Raw genomic sequence first — 17,821 nt, 5'->3', positions numbered from 1 at the left:
CCTGCCTCCTAGGGTTGTTGGGCAATTTAGTTGGGTTAATCCATCAAATGCCCTTGATTAATGTTCGTTCTCAGGAGTGGCAGCAGCAGTCAAAGCCATTGTGGTGAGTGTATATTTGTGTACATTTTACGAACATGTCTCATTCTAGGAACTTTCCAGAACTCTCCTTAAATGTTAAACTGGTGATTGCATTCTCTGTAAGCCATGTCCGTGGCGGTCTCTCTCTTCTTTTATATTCCTGCTGCCATTTTCTCTTCCCAGGGTGACTGCGCGTAGCCCGTCTCTGAGTCCTGGTCCTCCAGCTCTGGGCCTTCGGTCAGCCCCCACGGAGGATGGGGCTTCCTGGGCTCTTCTGCCTCTGCCTCTGCTTGTCCGCTCTGGGCTGTGGCCCCTCTCCAGCCCCTGGCAGCAGGTCTCTCATTAGCGTGGGTGCTTGAATCTGCTTGGCTAAGGAGGAAAACCCCAGGCCAAGTCTTGAAGAGAACCCAAGCCTTTCTTGGTGTCAGCATGCAGCCAGTTGCACAAGGAAGAAATCAACCCACATGTGAAGGCAAGTTTCTCAATGCTTTTGTTTCCCAGTTGAAAGTTTTCTGTCCAGGAACTTCCTTAGGGAGAGGACTCCCAGTGGGCATGCTCGAGAAATTGTATTTGGGAAGTTCTTTGAACTGAGGTTAGAGAATGTCATTGAGACTGTACGCTAATGACTATAGCAGCTGCACAGCCTCTCATCATGGATGTTTCTGCCTCTCTCTTCCTCTCCCTTTCACTCTGAAATCAATAAAAATATATTAAAATATATTAAAAATGAGAGTATGGGACTGGCAATTCATTTTATTCTAAATCTTTATTTCTGTGTATCTACAAATCCTTTACATAAAAAGTGAGTGGCTTCTATACATGGATTATTTTTGGTGTTCCAAGACATGAATGTGAAACACGTAGATGTGAGACTGTAGGAGTGGGCAGTCCTGAGGGAGGCACAGGTTTAATCTGGAAGGATGTGTCTGTGGGAGTTCTAGTAATAGATTAACAGCCACTGCCATCCACTGAGGGCCTGCTCTGTCGTGGGCACTTCACATACATTTTCTCCTTTGACCTTCATAACCACCTTCTGAGAACATCTTCATGGTAGCCGTGAGAAAGGGGCGCTGAGAGGTAAACTCTGCCTGCCTCTAAGACCCCACGCCCTTTCCACGCCGGAGTCTGCTGTTACCACCAACTCTAGGAGCCAATGAATGTGGGTGGTAATGTTACCACACCTGATTCTCATCAGAGCTTTTTAAAGGTGTTTATTTCTTTTTGATGCCAGCAAGAGGAGAATAATTGTTTGTTGTCATTGCCATTGTAAAGGGGCAAACGAAAAGCAGTTTATTCTCCTTCCCCCTTCAATTCCCCAATCTCAGTACTGAGTGAAATAATTGGCCGAGGTATTTTTATACATAGTGTGACTTTCGCATCTAAGGCTGATTTTTTTTCTAGCTTGTTGGTAGCAGGGGAGAATACAGTGGGGCCTTGACTTACGAGTGTCCTGACTAACGAGATTTTTGAGATACCAACTGTCTCTCCGCCTGATTTTTTGCATTGAGTTAACAGAGTAATTTGAGTTAACGAGCTCCTTAATGAGCTCGGTCTTGGTCAAGGCCCCACTGTACAGAACCACAGTATGCCATTGGGAACAAGTTCTTGGCACATGGGATTTGTTCTCTGTGCTCTGGTGTGCGTGCTGATGCACTTTGACTTTTAGAGGTGGAGAAATTACCAGAAATGATTGATCAGGCAACAGTCAAGGATGACTCAGAGCTAGAGTCTCTTCCTGTGTCCAGATAAAGTGGTATTCTAACATGGAGCCATTTCCCACATGTTTTCCCTGTAATTTTGCTACATTTGTGTTATTAAACGTGTCTTTCAGCCAACCAGAGAAATTTGCCTTGACTTTTTAAGGAGAATAATACCTTTCCCTGGGTAGCTTATATGTGCTGGGCTCTTGATCTGCCGCACTAGAAAGGATATTTCGGTTTTAAGTATTTCTCTGTTTGAAGAAAAAGGAAGTGTTTAGAAATCTTCACACACAAAAAAAAATCAAATAAACAATCTCTAGAATATGAAACAAGAAAGTGGTCCCTGCCGAAACCGGTTTGGCTCAGTGGATAGAGCGTCAGCCTGCGGACTGAAAGGTCCCAGGTTCGATTCCGGTCAAGGGCATGTACCTGGGTTGCGGGCACATCCCCAGTAGGAGATGTGCAGGAGGCAGCTGATCGATGTTTCTCTCTCATCGATGTTTCTAACTCTCTATCTCTCTCCCTTCCTCTCTGTAAAAAATCAATAAAATATATTTAAAAAAAAAAAAAGAAAAAAAGAAAGTGGTCCCAAATCATAGCTGGAATTAGTATCTGTTGCATTTTCTCCTGATTCCTCCATGAATTATCTTTACACTCCCAGAAAGATGTCCTAGCCCAGGCCGGTGTGGCTTAGTTGGTTGAGCGTCCTCCCCTGCACCGAGGGGTCGCTAATTCGATTCCCGGTCACGGGGCACATGCCTGGGTTGTGGCTCAACCCCTAGTAGGGAGTGTGTAGGAGGCAGCAGATGGATGTTTTTCTCTCTCAGATTGATGTTTCTCTCTCTCATGGATGTTTCTCTTTCTCCCTCTCTCTTCCTCTCCCTCTCAAATCAATAAAAACATTTTTTTAAAATAGATGTCCTAGAAAAGGACACGACACAGCTGCAGGTGCAGAGACGAGCACTGTAGGAGTGGCTCGTCCTGCGGGAGGCCCAGGTTTAATCTGGAAGGAGGGGGTTTTAATGGGACAATGAGCTATTTTCCTTCCCGTTATCATGGTAGAATTGTGTGTGCTTCGTTAGTGATTGGGTGCCTGTGAGCTCACGCTCAGAGGTGAGGCCCAAGTCCATGGTGCCGGAGCCACAGATGATGAAACGCTGTTTTGCTGCCTGCAAACAAGGATGTTCCCGCAGGGGTGGGTGGGTTGTTGAAACCCTCCTGTGAAAGGCTGTTAAACAAACATGATCTTTGTTGATGTAAGATGAATGCAATACGGAGGCTGGGTAAGGAGAGTTTAGGGGGCTCAAAGAATTTGCACAAGTTTTATACCCTTTGGTAATATTCATAGGATGTTTGTCTCTTGGCGACAAGGAAATCATTTGCTTATCCCCTAGAATATTCTGCACTAACCAACTGGCAGATTCAGTCTGTGTACCCTTGATTTTTAAAGAGCAGACTTCTAAATGTTTACAGAAAATATAGATATAACTCCATGGACTACACGTAACGGTGCCATTGGGAAAGAAATAAAGACAGATACAGTCAAAATCCTAGTGGAATGCTGGGTGTGAGGAACAAGATGGGCAGATGGGTACCACGGGAGTTCACTGGAGGTGTCAGACTTAAAAGATGGGAGAGGAAAGGAAGTGGTACGAATCTGTGAAAACAGTAAAGGGGTGTTTGAGTTGAATCTTTATGAAACTTAGTCATGGAGGAGAAAGAAAAGGGGGAACCCGGTGTGATAGCCACAGGTGGCCGAGGGAAGGCAGAGAGGCTCACTCCCTCGTTTGCTTTTGTCATTACTAGAAGGTGGCTGTCTCACCAGGTGACACAACACAACAGAAAGGGGACCTGAAGTCCAAATTGGTGAGAGAACTGAAGCTGCTTTTACACCAGTTCACAGTCTCAGGCCCGAATGAATTCTGTCTCACAACATTAAGTTGTAGATCTGAGTCTGGAGTAACCACCGTGGAGGTAGTCCTGGAGGTGCTCTGAGGTACAGGCAGGAAGCAGAAGAAAGGAAGGAAGCCCATGGAGATCATAGGAACTGCTGATCAGGGAGCTGGACATGGTTCACCAGCAAAACACTAGACTAGCCCATCAGAATGTAGTTGGAAAAGAAGTGACCGATTCCCAAAAGGCATGAGTTCAGCAAGAAGAAGGAGTTATGCCTAGCAAACTCCACTCCATCTTTTTCCATGGTTATTAGATTGATAGATTTGGGAAGTTTAAACATAACGTGTGAGGATTCTGGCAAAGCATTTAAGAGCATGTGTGAGGATAACCTTGGGACAAGTTGAAGAGATATGTGGTTTTCCAGTTGGTTGCATGAGATGCCCAGAGTGTTGATTAACGGGTCGATACCAGCTTGGAGAGACAGTCTTGGTGGCCTGCCATGGTACTCTGCCCTTGGCCCTGTGGTGTGTAGGCATGTTTATCATTTATTTACTGGGATTGAGATAGAAGACATGCTTATTACATTGGCAATGGCATAAGGATAGGGAGGGTGCTAAATACATTGACTGGTTGATGGACTTGTATTACACATAATCCCAAATAATGTGAAGCGTAAAAGTCTGGATTTAGGTTTCAGAATAATCAGTGAAACAAAATGGAATCAAGAAGACCAGTGTATGTAAACATCTTTGGGAGAAAAAAAAGACGCCTGGACGTTCTAGTGCAGTATAAACTAAGTGTGAACCGTCCATTCCCTGACCAAATGCTTACTTCTGTGTATATTTTAATCACTCTCAGTACATTGAGAATGCAACAAGTGAGTAAAATACAGGCCTTGCTTGCAAGAAGCTGTTAGTCTAAACGAGTGTATTCGTTTCCTAGGGTTGCCATGAAAAGTACCACAAACTGGGTGGCTTAGAATAAAAATACATACTGACCCACAGTTTGGGGAACCCGAAGTCTAGAATCAAGGTGTCAGCAGGGCCAGCCTCCCTCTGAAACCCTGGGCGAGAACCCCTCCTGGGCCTTTGGAGCTTTTGGTGGTAGCCGTGGAGCTTTGGTGTCCTTGGCTTGCAGCTGCATCCCTCCACCATCTGCTCTGATGTCACACGGCATTCTCCCGTGTCTGTCTTCATCTTATAAGGCCTTTTCCTCGTCTTATAAGGACACCAGCCCTATGGGATTAGGGCTCACCCTAATCACCTCATCTTCATTTGATAACCAGACCAAGAACCTGTTTAGTGATAGGTGCTTCCCCATATCTTTTACAGGAGGGCAGTTCATCCGAAACATGTTCACCAAGGCATTTGACTCTGATCCTATTAAAGAAAAAAGTGCCATAAAGGATCAAACAAACAAGCTCTAGACTAGGAGACCAGAAGGCGGAGTGCTGTGAGAACAAGTGGCAGGGAGGAGGGGTGTGGAGGATGCTGGGAGCTCTCTAGGCAAGGAGGAGGGGTAACTTTCCAGGAAGAAGGAGCAACTATGCAGAGAGTCTGGAGGAAGTAAGAGGCTTCGAGTTCAGAGCAAGTTCAAAGGAAATAGTGTAGCTGGAGGGCGTGAGCAGGAGGCAGAAGATGGGCGGAGGAGAGCCAGGAGCGGGCCAGCACAGCTCTGTGCGCTGTGCTGAGGTGGTTTGTGGCATCTATTAAAAATAACACAGCCCTAGTCGGTTTGGCTCAGTGGACAGAGCATCAGCCTGCGGACTGAAGGGTCCCGTGTTCTATTCCGGTCAAGGGCACATGCCTACATTGTGGGCTCGATCCCCAGTAGGGGGCATGCAGGAGGCAGCCGATCAATGATTTTCTTTCATTATTGATGTTTCTATCTCTCTCTCCCTCACCCTCCCTCTCTAAAATCAATAAAAATATATTTTTAAAAAGGCAAAAAGAATAAATAGGAGTATACAGAATTGGAGGCAGCAAATAAGCAAATTAGACTCTGCTTGCGTGACCACATCTGAAATGCTTTGGCTTGTTGGGAGTGTCATTTAACGTTAGGGTTTTTCAAAATGTGCTCCTCGTACTTTGAATTAATGTATTTCTCGGAGAGGAAAGAAGTTGTGGGATGATAGCCATTTGGGTTATTCGAATGAGAGGACTTTTCCACCTTTGCTCTTAGGGCAGAATGAGGCCAATGGGCAGGTGTTATAGGGGGCCTTTGGGCAGGGGAAGGGCTTATGGCAGTGGGAGCTACACGAGAGCGGAGGATGCCTCGAGAATGCGGCCTGCCCTTGCCCATGGGGACGGCCACCTGTCAGAGAAGAAAGGAATTCTGCAGCGAAGGCCGGTTGGGGAACTTCCTCCACGAGGTGTACCCACCAGGGTTTCGTGTATGATGTTAAGATTCTAAAATGCATTAACATGCCCTTTCTAATTAAACATCAAGAGCATTCAAAAGGCTTTAACATGAAATGTCACCGGGGGGTTATTAAATAATGGAATTCACTGAGAAGTCTTTGTGATGCAATATTGGATGTCAGCGACGTCGCAATTAACACCTCTCTGCAGCATCACAGCCAGGCAGGCGCTCTTCTGAGGCCGAGGTGTTCGCAGGAAGTATCTTTATCTCATGTCATGGGTACAACTGTCTCTTTCCTTTCCCTAATGTCCTTCCAGCCGCCCTTGATGGCCTGGTTCTAGCCGCCTCGTTTCCAGGGATCAGTTGCCAGTCATGTACGTTAAGCCAGATAAATCCTACCGAGAAGTGGTGGTATGTAAATGTGTACATTCTGTCTTACACCAGCTAAGCAGTTTTACCTTCGTGGGAGGCGGGGAAGCCGGAGACACACAGTGTCTGGGAAAGTGTTAATCCTCCCCACGTGCCTCAAGACCCAGAAAACCGGCCAGCTGCCAGGAGTATATTTAAAAAGGATTTCAAGCCCTAGCCAGTTTGGCTCAGTGGATAGAGCGACAGCCTGCGGTTTGATTCCGGTCAAGGACACATGCCGGGGTTGCGGGCTCCATCCCCAGTAAGGAGCGTGCAGGAGGCAGCCGATCAATGATTCTCTCTCATCGTTGATGTTTTTCTCTCTCTCTCCCTCTCCCTTCCTCTCTGAAATCAATAAAAATATTTTAAAAATAATTTAAAAATAATAACAAAAAGGATTCCAGCGTTTCCTTGTCTCTCTTGAAGGAGATCCAGTTCATATTCCACACCAGCACTTCGCAAAACCCGCCCCCTTTCCTCTCTGCCTCCTTCTCTGGGCCAGGTGGATGCTGGGCTGCCCGCTTTCCTTCCTTCCGAAGCTCCATTGCCTTAATCAGCCAGGCTTCTTGGCGTTGCTGTTTCTGAGTGGGTGCTGTGTTTTCTCTTCTTGGAGTCAAAGGAGTCAGGAGTTGACAGAGAAGGCAAGCAAGTCCCTTTCTGCTGTGCCCGCAGGAGCTCAAAAGGCTGGGGAGCAGGCAACACCGGGTCCACCAACCCTGTTACTCGCGTGGGTTCAAGAAGGGGCGTGTTGCAGGGGAGGTAGGTGAGTAACTGGACTGCGGCTTTCACGTGGATGACAGCAAACAGACAGCAAGGAAGGGAGGCCGAGGCCAGAGGCCAGAGGCCAGAGGGGTGGTCCTGAAACCAGGCGAAGCTGGCAGGAGGCGAATTGGATCCCCATGTAAGTAAAAAGATCCAAAACCCAACTCGTTCTGCGTGTTCCATACTTCTGTTATTGGGGAGTTTGCTGATGTTTGTAAACATTCACAAGCATGATTTAAGATCAAGGACACTCGACTGTTTGACTCAAAGAATTCGTTTACAAATCGTTGCACAGCCTGGATTCAAATGCTTGCTTCCTGCCCCAGGCATCACTTCAGGTTAGGGGTGGGAAGTGCTGTTTCCTGGACCCGCTGGAGTCAGAGCCCAAGATTCCGTATTTCTCTCTCCGCGCCTGAGCGCTGACTACTCTGAAGGTCAGAAGAAGCAGCTCTTGGAGAAGCATTTCACTTTTCCTTTTCAAAATTTCTAAAGCTTGATCTTTTAGAGAAATTGACAATTCATTAAGTAATTGATATGCCCAAATACAATTTCTCCAACTTAAAAGTTGGAGATCAGAATCTTTCTTAACTTTTCTAATAATATTACAAAAAGAGAACACACATGGGACAAGAATGTCAGACCTCAGTTTTAGGGACCTCGTCATTACAAGTTACTTTAATTTTTAAAATTCTTAGTTCGCATCGCCTAAACCTAACATTTAGTGGCTCTGCGTGGTGGTGGGGAGGAACGGGCACTGTTTTCGTTGCTTTCTCTGAGCGCACAATAGAAATGTTTTATTCAGACTCGCCAGATGCCAACAGGAACTTTCAAATCTCTCTCAGCCAATAGCAGTCTTTCCACAAACTGCCAAGATGCTAATGATGCAAGTTCTGGCAACACATTGTTTCTGTATTTTAAGAAGTAACAAATCAGAACATGCTTTTCAAAATTGAATATATAGTCTTTTATAGAAATGTCTTTTCTGCAGAACCATAAAACATAAGTACACTCGGTATGTGATCCATCTAAATTTCTTGAACTTGGGCTTAGAGTGAATGTGAATTCTTGTCGCATTCCTTCCCTGCCACCAGCCTCTAGTTTGATATAAAAGGAGAGAAAATGTAAATGTTATTCCTACAATGTCATGACCTTTCAGTGGCCTCCATGTGTCTTTAATTTTTACCTATTTCTATATTTGCACTTACCTATCTGGAAGAAATTTGGAGGAAGATATCATACAGACAGTTCGATTTGGAGAAAAGAAAAGTTTTGAACCAAATATAAATGAAATGTATATGAAAAAGTATCTTTGTTTTCCAAAAAAAAAAAACCAAACATTTTAGGTTTGAATGCAAAGGTTTGTGGTTGTTTGGTTTGATTTTTTACGAACCAGAGAGAACAGTTACCATTTCAGATGATCTTTTATCCTGAATTATACTTTTGGTGTATTTTTTGAGAAATTAAATTCTTAAATGTAAATCAAAATGAGAGAAATGTCACCAATCCCATGATATTATGCCCATATTTTCTTCTCCCTTCTATTAAATTATTTAGCATATAATAAAAATTTGAAAATGTTTTTGAACTTTAAAGTTGTAGAAATGTAGTTGATGGTGAGTTTGCAGATTGCCAAACCATAAGGTCTAGTTTAAAGAATACACACACACACACACACACACACACACACACACACACACACACACAATGCAACCAAGATCCAAGTTCTATGTGGTTTAATTTCTTTTTCCCTGTCGGTCCAAAAACAGAAAGTGCAGATGTCTCCCTATGATACTAGCAACTCAAACGAGGAAGGGAAATTTGGTTATAATTAGGATGAGCTAATTTGTTGAGGATTTGCTGGAGTGCCTGCCTGCCCCACCGCTTGCCACAGCTCTTTCTCCTGTAAGATTTGTTGACAGGACCTGTGATACTGAGAGTTAAGTTTGAAAATTCAGCCTGACTTAGCGGAGGAGAGGAAAGATTCATTTCTATGCCACTAAATGCCTCATCAGGCTCCTGAACCAGAGTAAAAATCCAGTACTGACGTTTGACTGCAATTTGCAGATTTGGAAAGATTCCTGTGGTCAGCGGAAAGGAAATCTGCTCTGTGGTGGTGTCCTATCACCAGGGCTAGGGGTTTACTTGACCTGCAATTCTGTGCTGTCACATTTACAGCCTGGATTGAAGAAGGTTGAGAAGGAGGTGCTGAGGAAGGAATTGAGCTTTGGGGCAGGAATTAAAAAGGGGCTCCAGCAAGGAGTTAGGTTTCTTGAAACTGTTTACTTACGGTGGGGGCTGTGGAAGACCCGCCTGTATCATCAGGGTCATTTGAATCATTCGGAGATGTTTGTACTGCAGAGTCTATTACAGATCCCTCCAGCCTGCCCTTGGCTAATTACATTTCCAGATTTAGGCTGAATATTTGCAGATTTTTCTTCTCAATAGAGAGACCACTGTCTAAGCAATAAGTAAAGTTATTATTTATGGAAGAAAGGTACACATCACCAGCCACTTATGACCTCATAGGAATGTTGATTCGAGTTTTACATTCGAAGGGGAAGGCCATGGGTATGAATGTTAACGGAGACCTCTGCATGCATGTAGGTTCCCTGTTAAATACCAGTCCTTGGTCACAGTAGCAGTAGCTGACAGAGCCTTTGGAAAAACAAAGTCTGTACTCTCCAGGCCAATAGCACTGTCTTTAAAAGCCCTGCGTCTTCTCCCTACATGGTGTGTTGTGGATGAGACAGTCAATGGGCAGAGGGTGCAGACCTGAGTCAAAGGCTAAGTATGAGTGGAATTTCCTTCAGCAATGAAAGAACCTTGTAAAAGTGAGAATAAGGTCATCACCATTGCACACAAGGAGCGTATCTTTTAAAAACGTTTTAAAGGAAGAGTTACTCAGCTTTTAAAATATGTCAGTGTCAAATTGTATCACTCAAATTCGACACAGACACCCTGTTTTTTCATTCTTCTGTTGCCATAGAACGTTCATCTATCAGTCCGTCTCCACAAAAAACAAAAGCACAGGATTCCTTTTTCTTTATTGACTAAACGGTGTCTGTTGCACCTGCTAGGACTTCACAAATGTTTGGTTAACAATGATACATCAGATTGACTCAGGATGTTTTACATTGCGTTTCTCCGTCCCATTATATTTCTACAAAATTGATATTGTGCCAGGGCTTTTTGCCATCAGTATTTTATCAGCTGTGCAGAGCTGAGAGTGTTTGCAGAGAGCACTGCGTAACCTGTCGGTTCTAGGAAGAGTTCTTGACGTATGCTTTTCTGGTACTGAAAAGCTAACGGAAGCTTAGCAAATGCAGCTTTATCTTATTTTCTGAGGGCAACATGGAAAATGGCCCAAAATACTTTCCAGCAATCAGGTCCTATCTGATTGGAGTGGCACATTTCTGTAAAGAACAGCCCTGCTTCCTGTGTACTGTAGAGTGAATTAAATTCACTTTTATATTGATGAGATGACGGTAACGCATTCATTTTGGGTAACTGTTGACAATAAAAGTTTTCACTATTTTTGACATTTTCAAAGGTTTGTTTATTGGTTGGCTTGCTTATTCCCTTTCATTTTTTATACTGTTTATTTTGTGTGTGTAGAAGGGGGGTGTAAAAGAAATTTCACAAAGAACAGTATGACAATAGTACCAGAAAAAAAGGATTTTTTAAAAAAGAAAACTTACCCACAATCCTATCACACTCCAACATTTCTTAATTGTCCCTTCTTTATTTCAGATCCTTTGCTTAAATAGTTAACCGTTATAGAATTTGTGTCTTTTCCTAAAAATTGAGGTTAAGTGTTTTATCAACTCTGTTTTATCTAAAGACAAACATGTATCCGTCATTTTTAATATCAGCTGTTTGCTAATGTTGTATATCACATGTGCAGCTTTCACATGATCTTAAATCATTACGAAATTCAGTAAATTTTCATTTCTGAGCTTTTTAAAAATTGGTAGTTGTCCCTAAATCTTGAATAAAAACATTTAAATGTTAGAGAAGGTCAACATTTAGTAACACCTCAGTTCCCCCCAGCTTTCCCCCCCGACACACACACACCTCAGTTGACCTCTATTTAACTTCAGTGTTTTACTTTTTAAAAATATATATATTTTTATTGATTTCAGAGAGGAAGGGAGAGAAAAGAGATAGAAACATCAATTATGAGAGAGAATCATTGATTGGCTGCCTCCTGCACACCCCCTACTGGGGATTGAACTCACGACCCTGGCATGTGCCCTGATCAAAAATTGAACTGTGACCTCTTGGTTCATAGGTTGATGCTCAACCACTGAGCCACGCTGGCCAGGCAGTGCATTTCACTTCTTGATTCTTTTTTAAGCAGTACACTTTCCTACCTCATCTTCTATATGTATTATATGAGAAATAGCTTGTCAAGGGTTAGTTGTAGAAATTAATACACATTTGATTGATAGAAATATTGATACCTTTTGACTTTGGAAACCAGAATATTGACAACATTGGAGATGGCATTCATCTGTATTTCCAAATTCTCCACCAAGTATTTGTGAAGTGCCATGCTTGGCCTTCTGTCAGGTTTTGTGGAAAATACTGATGTGCAAACTTTATCGTTGCTGTAAGGAACTTTTCACTCATCTTTGTTTTTCTTTAGGATTTTTCTCTGTATTCTTTGAGCTGCTTTCAATATCAAGGACTTGCGTTTGCAATGATATGTGAATAATGTTTAGCGAGCTAGCTTTATCTACTAGGTTTATTGTGAAATTAGATTATTCACATCCCAGACAAACATCTGTTATGAGCAACTAGTCGTTTAGATTTAGTATAGAAAATTTATCTTTTTTATTTATTATTTTTAAATAAAATAATTTTTAATAATAGAGTTATTTTAAACAGAGATTAAGGTTGAGAACTGTTTATAAGGTTATTTTCTAGGATAAGAAACCTCTTATTTCTCCCTCTCCCTTCCTCTCTGAAATCAATAAAAATATTTAAAAGAAACCTCTTAAGTTCTTTGGAGAAGATTCCAAGTTGTGACCTCATGAGTTAAGGTTATTGATAATGAATGTCATAAGATTGAAGGGGATGGCACTCAACCTCTAGTTCAGTACAACTGGCAAACTTGAATTTGAACTTCCAAAAAAATAATACAATTGATTTTATGCACCAATAAGCTGCATATACTATTATATTCCCTATTCCTTAGTTATTTCCTAGTCTGCTGAGTTATATGTCTCTGTAGACAAGGCCATGTAGATTTTGATTTGTGTACTTCTTTTGCACATAATTTGTACATATTCATTGGAGATGAATTAGAAATACACATTAGGAATATAATGAATATTATATGAAATACACAGGAATAAAACTTAGCCCACCACCCAAAGATCACTAATGTTAATATTTTGGTATAGTTTGCTTTAGCCTTTTTTGCTGTAATAGGTGCATTTTTTTTTCTTACCTAAATCCAATTTTTGTTTTATAACCTAATATTTTTTTTCAGTGCTAAGTTTTTTGGGCCTGTTTAGAGTGGGGATGGGGGGGTGAGACTTGCTATCTACTTATTCATTGCATTTCAAAAGAACACATAAAACTTGATAGGGACTTTGGGTTAGTAAATGTATTTAGAAATCTCAAGTAACTATAAATAAGCATGTGTATTTCACTACAAATTCATTCTTAAAGCATAGTAGGATAGCAGTTTTAGTTAGAAAAATCCAAGCATGTTTTGGGGGAAATCTTTTTCTTCTAAAAGGTTCAAATGACTCCACATAAAAGACAAAGTGGAACAGAATGAAATGAAAACAGAGAAGCTAAAACACATATTTGAAATGCATGTTCATATCCTGAAAACACATATTTGCTAAAGCTGTAGAATACATAATGATGGTGAATTTACCTGCCTTTCCCATAGCTGGCCTGCAAGTCTTCTAAAGCTGGAGACCATATCTATGTACCATCCATTCTAGACTTACTCTTAGCACAATTCCTGGCAGATAGTAACACCTACATAACATGAGTTGAATGAATGACTGAAGAAAAAAAAAGAAAAAGAGGACCAAAAAGATGGGGTCCTTCACCCCTTCCTTGTAGTGAAGACCAGTTAACCAACTTACGGAAAATAGATTTATCAGCATATCTTTAAAAATTATAGCAACAAAAATGGCAAATCTTTTTTAATCACTCCAGGCTCCTACTCCTTTGCGCCCCAAATAAGCCATTGTCTCAGCCCCTTATAAAAGGGCACATCTAAGTGAACTCTGAGAAATTCCCCGCTTTGGCTCATGAAGCCCTCCTGATTGCTCTCGGCCACACCTCTCGCAACTAGTGAACAACAGCAAAAATCCAGGCGCCTTAATTGAGCTGAGACGCTAGGCCTCGGATTGGAGGGATGATGATGCCAGACCAGCCTCTAAACGCCCTCCCTCCTCTCTCTCCCTCAGGTTGACTTTTTCACCATGATCCCCTGCAGAGCAGCGCTGTCTTTTGCCCGATGTCTGATCAGAAGAAAAATCGTCGTCATGGACGGCCTAGAAGATTCCAAATTAAGCCGTTGCTTATCCACCATGGACCTCATTGCCCTGGGGGTTGGAAGTACCCTCGGTGCTGGGGTTTACGTCCTGGCTGGGGAGGTGGCCAAGTCGGATTCAGGCCCCAGTATCGTCCTGTCCTTCCTCATCGCCGCCCTGGCTTCGGTGATGGCCGGCCTCTGCTACGCTGAATTTGGGGCCCGAGTTCCCAAGACGGGGTCCGCCTATCTGTACACGTATGTTACCGTTGGCGAGCTGTGGGCCTTCATCACCGGCTGGAACCTCATTTTATCCTATGTGATCGGTAGGTTTCCCAAACTCCAGCTAATTGTGTGGCGTGGTAGCATAGCACTCCCGAGTCCCAGGCCTTGGGGCTCCCTTGTAGGTCTGCGTTGGTTAATGACCATGGTCTGGAGTGTGAGAATCACATGATCCTCGCGTGCCTCCTTTTTCTCATCTCTACAATGTCTCTCCTTCTCACTGCACAGCTGGGCAATTCTGCCTCATCTCTGAATACGCCGCTTAGTGGATTTACAAACCTCTTTTCAAAAATACAGCTCTTTAGTGCAAATAAAGTTACCTGATTCCGCAGGTGATGGATTGAGCATTTGATTACTAGGTTATAATTATAATATTATGAAATAATTGTATGTGGGATGAAAATGGTCAAGTCAATCTGAACTAACTAACCCATGTGTCTCCTAGAATAGAGTAGCAATTGATGTCATGGTCATTTTCGCCCCGTGACCGTGTATTCTCTGAATGTCCTGTGTTTTGGGAAGGTACATCAAGTGTTGCAAGAGCTTGGAGTGGCACCTTTGATGAACTTCTGAACAAACAGATTGGCCAGTTTTTCAGGACGTACTTCAATATCAATTATACCGGCCTTGCAGAGTATCCGGACTTCTTTGCTGTCTTCCTCATATTGCTCCTATCAGGTAAGAAAACCAGTGACACTCCTCCCTACATTGAGCTAGACTAATTGTCCCAGGAAAGTAGATTACCACTGAAATGGGGGCCTGCGTTCCCCAGACCAGGCAGCATATTTCTACACTTAGATTGTCATTGGAGGTCTGTGGGCCTGGCTAGAATCCCATGTTATCTTAGGTGATAGGCATGCTTCAAAAAGACATCTGAATTGTGTCGAGTGGTAGAAATAGCACTTTCATGTTCATGGCACTTGGAATGCACTAAATAATAGCAGGAGGCCCATCAAACTTATAATACTCATTGGAGAGTTGCAGAAATGGCAGTGAAGTTTCAGTAAGGGAGAATGTATAATATTTGGCATTATTTCATCTTGTTATATACAATTGAGGATATCTACAAGCATACTATTTCTAAAAGAAACTCTGTCTTTCCATTCGTGCCATTCTCTATATATTGTAGGCATCTGGTGGGTTCTTTTCGGCGGTGTTTTTGTTTGTTTGTTTTGATTTTTTTGTTCTTTTCCTGTTATTTTTTGGTGTAGACATCATATAGGCAAACATTCTTGGTACTAGGGTTGTTTTCACCAGCACTGTGGCATAGTGGTTTAGAAGGGCACAGGGAATAGGGTCAGAGAAGCCAGGTTTCTCCTTCTACTCTACCACTTAGAGTCTTTCGAACATTGAGTGACTTCATTTTTCCATGATTCAGTTTGCTCATCCATAGATACCAGTGTTTCTCTTGTACAGGCTTCCTGCTTGGTACCTAGTAAGCACTTATATGGAAGGCGGTTTTGCTTTGTAGGCATAGTTAATCCCTGCTGTCCCCTTATGTTTGCTTGTTTTTAACTATTTGAACATTTTCTATTTTGATTGTAATCCCTGCCTGCATTCCTGCTAAAACCCATCAAGGATTGCACTAAGAATAAAATCCACCTTTTTTCCACTTCCTACTTGATATGCACTGGTAATCTGCCCCTTGCTGTCCTAGCCAACCTTCTCTCTAACTCTGTTCTTCCTTGGTTACACACATTCTATAATGAATGTTTACTTGTAAAAGTTATATAGTCTTTAAAATAGCTTTACCCTTTAAAAGTTGGTTGTTATGAAATGTGTTGTAAAGGGATAGGGCTAGGGGTATGAACAACAATTATAGATCTAAAATATTTGGCATTTTGCTCTAATATCAAGAAAAATCACATTAATTGTTTTTCAACAGGTGATAGATTTTGTTTTGGTTTCTGAACAGCCTAGGTAACATGAATTAGTTAGATCATATTTTATTTAGGGATGGTTTCAATGAACTTAAAGTAGTCAGCTGTAATCTCTAAACAATGAGAAGCATGTAGCTATGACACAGTTAGGATCACTAAATTCCACAGCAAGACACAGGCCTTGGCTTGCCTTTTTTGTGGAGTTCTTGACTATCGTGTCTTAACTTTAAATAGAGGCTAAACTTACAAGCGAACATTGTTCTTAGAATCTTTGAAGATCAAAACCCCCTATTACAAATCTTTATTCATAGTGTGATACCAAATATCTTGGCAACTGAAGCTGTTACTTCTTAAGGGCCCAAGGAAAGCTTATGCAATATTTGGATGAGATATTTATTGCTCTCTAATCTACTGGCTGGAGATGGGGATCTCAGAATAGAGAGGGCACGTGGGGTATTGGGGAAATTTTCTAGGGCATGACAGTGGCTTTGCTACTTTCCAGTGTGTATAGTGGCATGGAGCATCATGTATATTTCCTAGGTGTATAGTGGTTCCTGAGCTGACAGGGAGTTACAGAGTCATAGTTCTACTGACTATACAATTTTCCTTTATGTTGTTAATGTAGTTATATTAGTGTAAATTCTTGGAATTCTAAAGGAAGAGGAATGAAATTTGGCTTCTCTCATCTCTACTTGTAGAGTTGTGCTTACTAGATGAGGGGTGTGTCGATGAGAAAGAAGCAAGTAAACATAGGGCCTAATCCTTTCATCTCAATAATTTCCTCAAAAGTGAAAAATAAATTTTATTTGATTATACTTATTCATATCTATATAAGGTGGATTAAAGATATAAATATAATCACAAAAATGCTAGAATACAAAGGTCAATGCTTTGGGGATTAATAGTAGGGAAAATCTAAAGGTAGAAACTAAAAAGGAAAACTTTATATTCTAAAACATTAATATTAAAAGCAAATGATAAACTGGGAAAAACGAGGTAATACATGATAGAGAGGTTATAGCGTTATTGTTATATAAATACATCTTAAAAATCAATATGAATAAGAATAGCCTAACAGAAAAAAATGGGCAATTTAAAGTGGGCCAAACATTATAGAGAATATTTTGATAATATGAGCCAAAAGCCTTGTATAAAAGTACATGGCCTTGATACAATATTAACTTTTAGAAAATTATTGTCAAGAAATAATTAGAAAGTGTCAAAAGATATTTATGTCAATACTGTTTATAGTAGTAAGAAACTAAAGTGTCCTGGTTGTCTCTAAATAAGTGATTAAAGTGCAGTGTCTCCATATAGAGGGAGAGTATGTGGCCATTAGAAATGTATTTGTTTCCCTAGCTGATTTGGCTCAGTGGATAGAGCGTTGGCCTGTGAACTGAATGGTCCCAGGTTTGATTCCAGTCAAGGGCATATGCCTGGGTTGTAGGCTCAATCCCCAGTGTGGGGTGTGGAGGAGGCAGCCAGTCAATGATTCTCTCTCATCATTGATGATTCTCTCTCTTTCTCCCTCTCCCTTCCTCTCTGAAATCAATGAAAAAATATTTTTAAAAATGTATTTGTTGGCATGGAGATGTGTGTGTGTGTGTGTGTGTGCGCGCGCGCGCACAAAATTCTGGACAGGAGATTACACTTGATTTTACTTCCTTTATATGTTGTCTGTGTCTTCGAATTACTTGGATAGGAAATTGATTACTTTTACAATCAGAATATGAAATAAAACTGTAAAAATGAGGATCGACCTAACTATCTTTGGGACATGACAATTAAAGAATTGTTTTTGTTTATGTGTGTAGTAAATATGAGGCAGACATATGATTGAGCTTTTACCTTCAAAATTTTGCAGCTTAATTAACCTTGAAATGGCTTTAGAACGGCATTTCATGAAAACTATGTTACTTTACCTCTAGCTGCCCATTGGTAGTAATAGCCAA

General features: G+C 41.7%; 1 protein-coding gene across 2 annotated transcripts in view; it reads left to right on the top strand.

Moving 5' to 3' along the window:
* The window catches only part of SLC7A2 (solute carrier family 7 member 2), a 51,691-nt gene that overhangs the window by 16,482 nt on the left and 17,388 nt on the right, over positions 1-17,821 (top strand). For both annotated transcript variants that reach the window (XM_036299576.1, XM_036299575.1), the window contains exons 2-3: positions 13,643-14,033; positions 14,512-14,667. In XM_036299576.1, coding sequence (XP_036155469.1) covers positions 13,658-14,033; positions 14,512-14,667 — 532 coding nt within the window. In that variant the 5' untranslated portion in view covers positions 13,643-13,657. The remainder of the gene's footprint in view (positions 1-13,642; positions 14,034-14,511; positions 14,668-17,821) is intronic.

This window comes from Myotis myotis, unplaced genomic scaffold (genome assembly GCF_014108235.1).
Source record: "Myotis myotis isolate mMyoMyo1 unplaced genomic scaffold, mMyoMyo1.p scaffold_m19_p_3, whole genome shotgun sequence".
NCBI classification, from domain to species: Eukaryota; Metazoa; Chordata; class Mammalia; order Chiroptera; family Vespertilionidae; genus Myotis; species Myotis myotis.
Note: the sequence above shows the minus strand (reverse complement) of the source record. Positions and strands in the feature narration are given on the sequence as shown.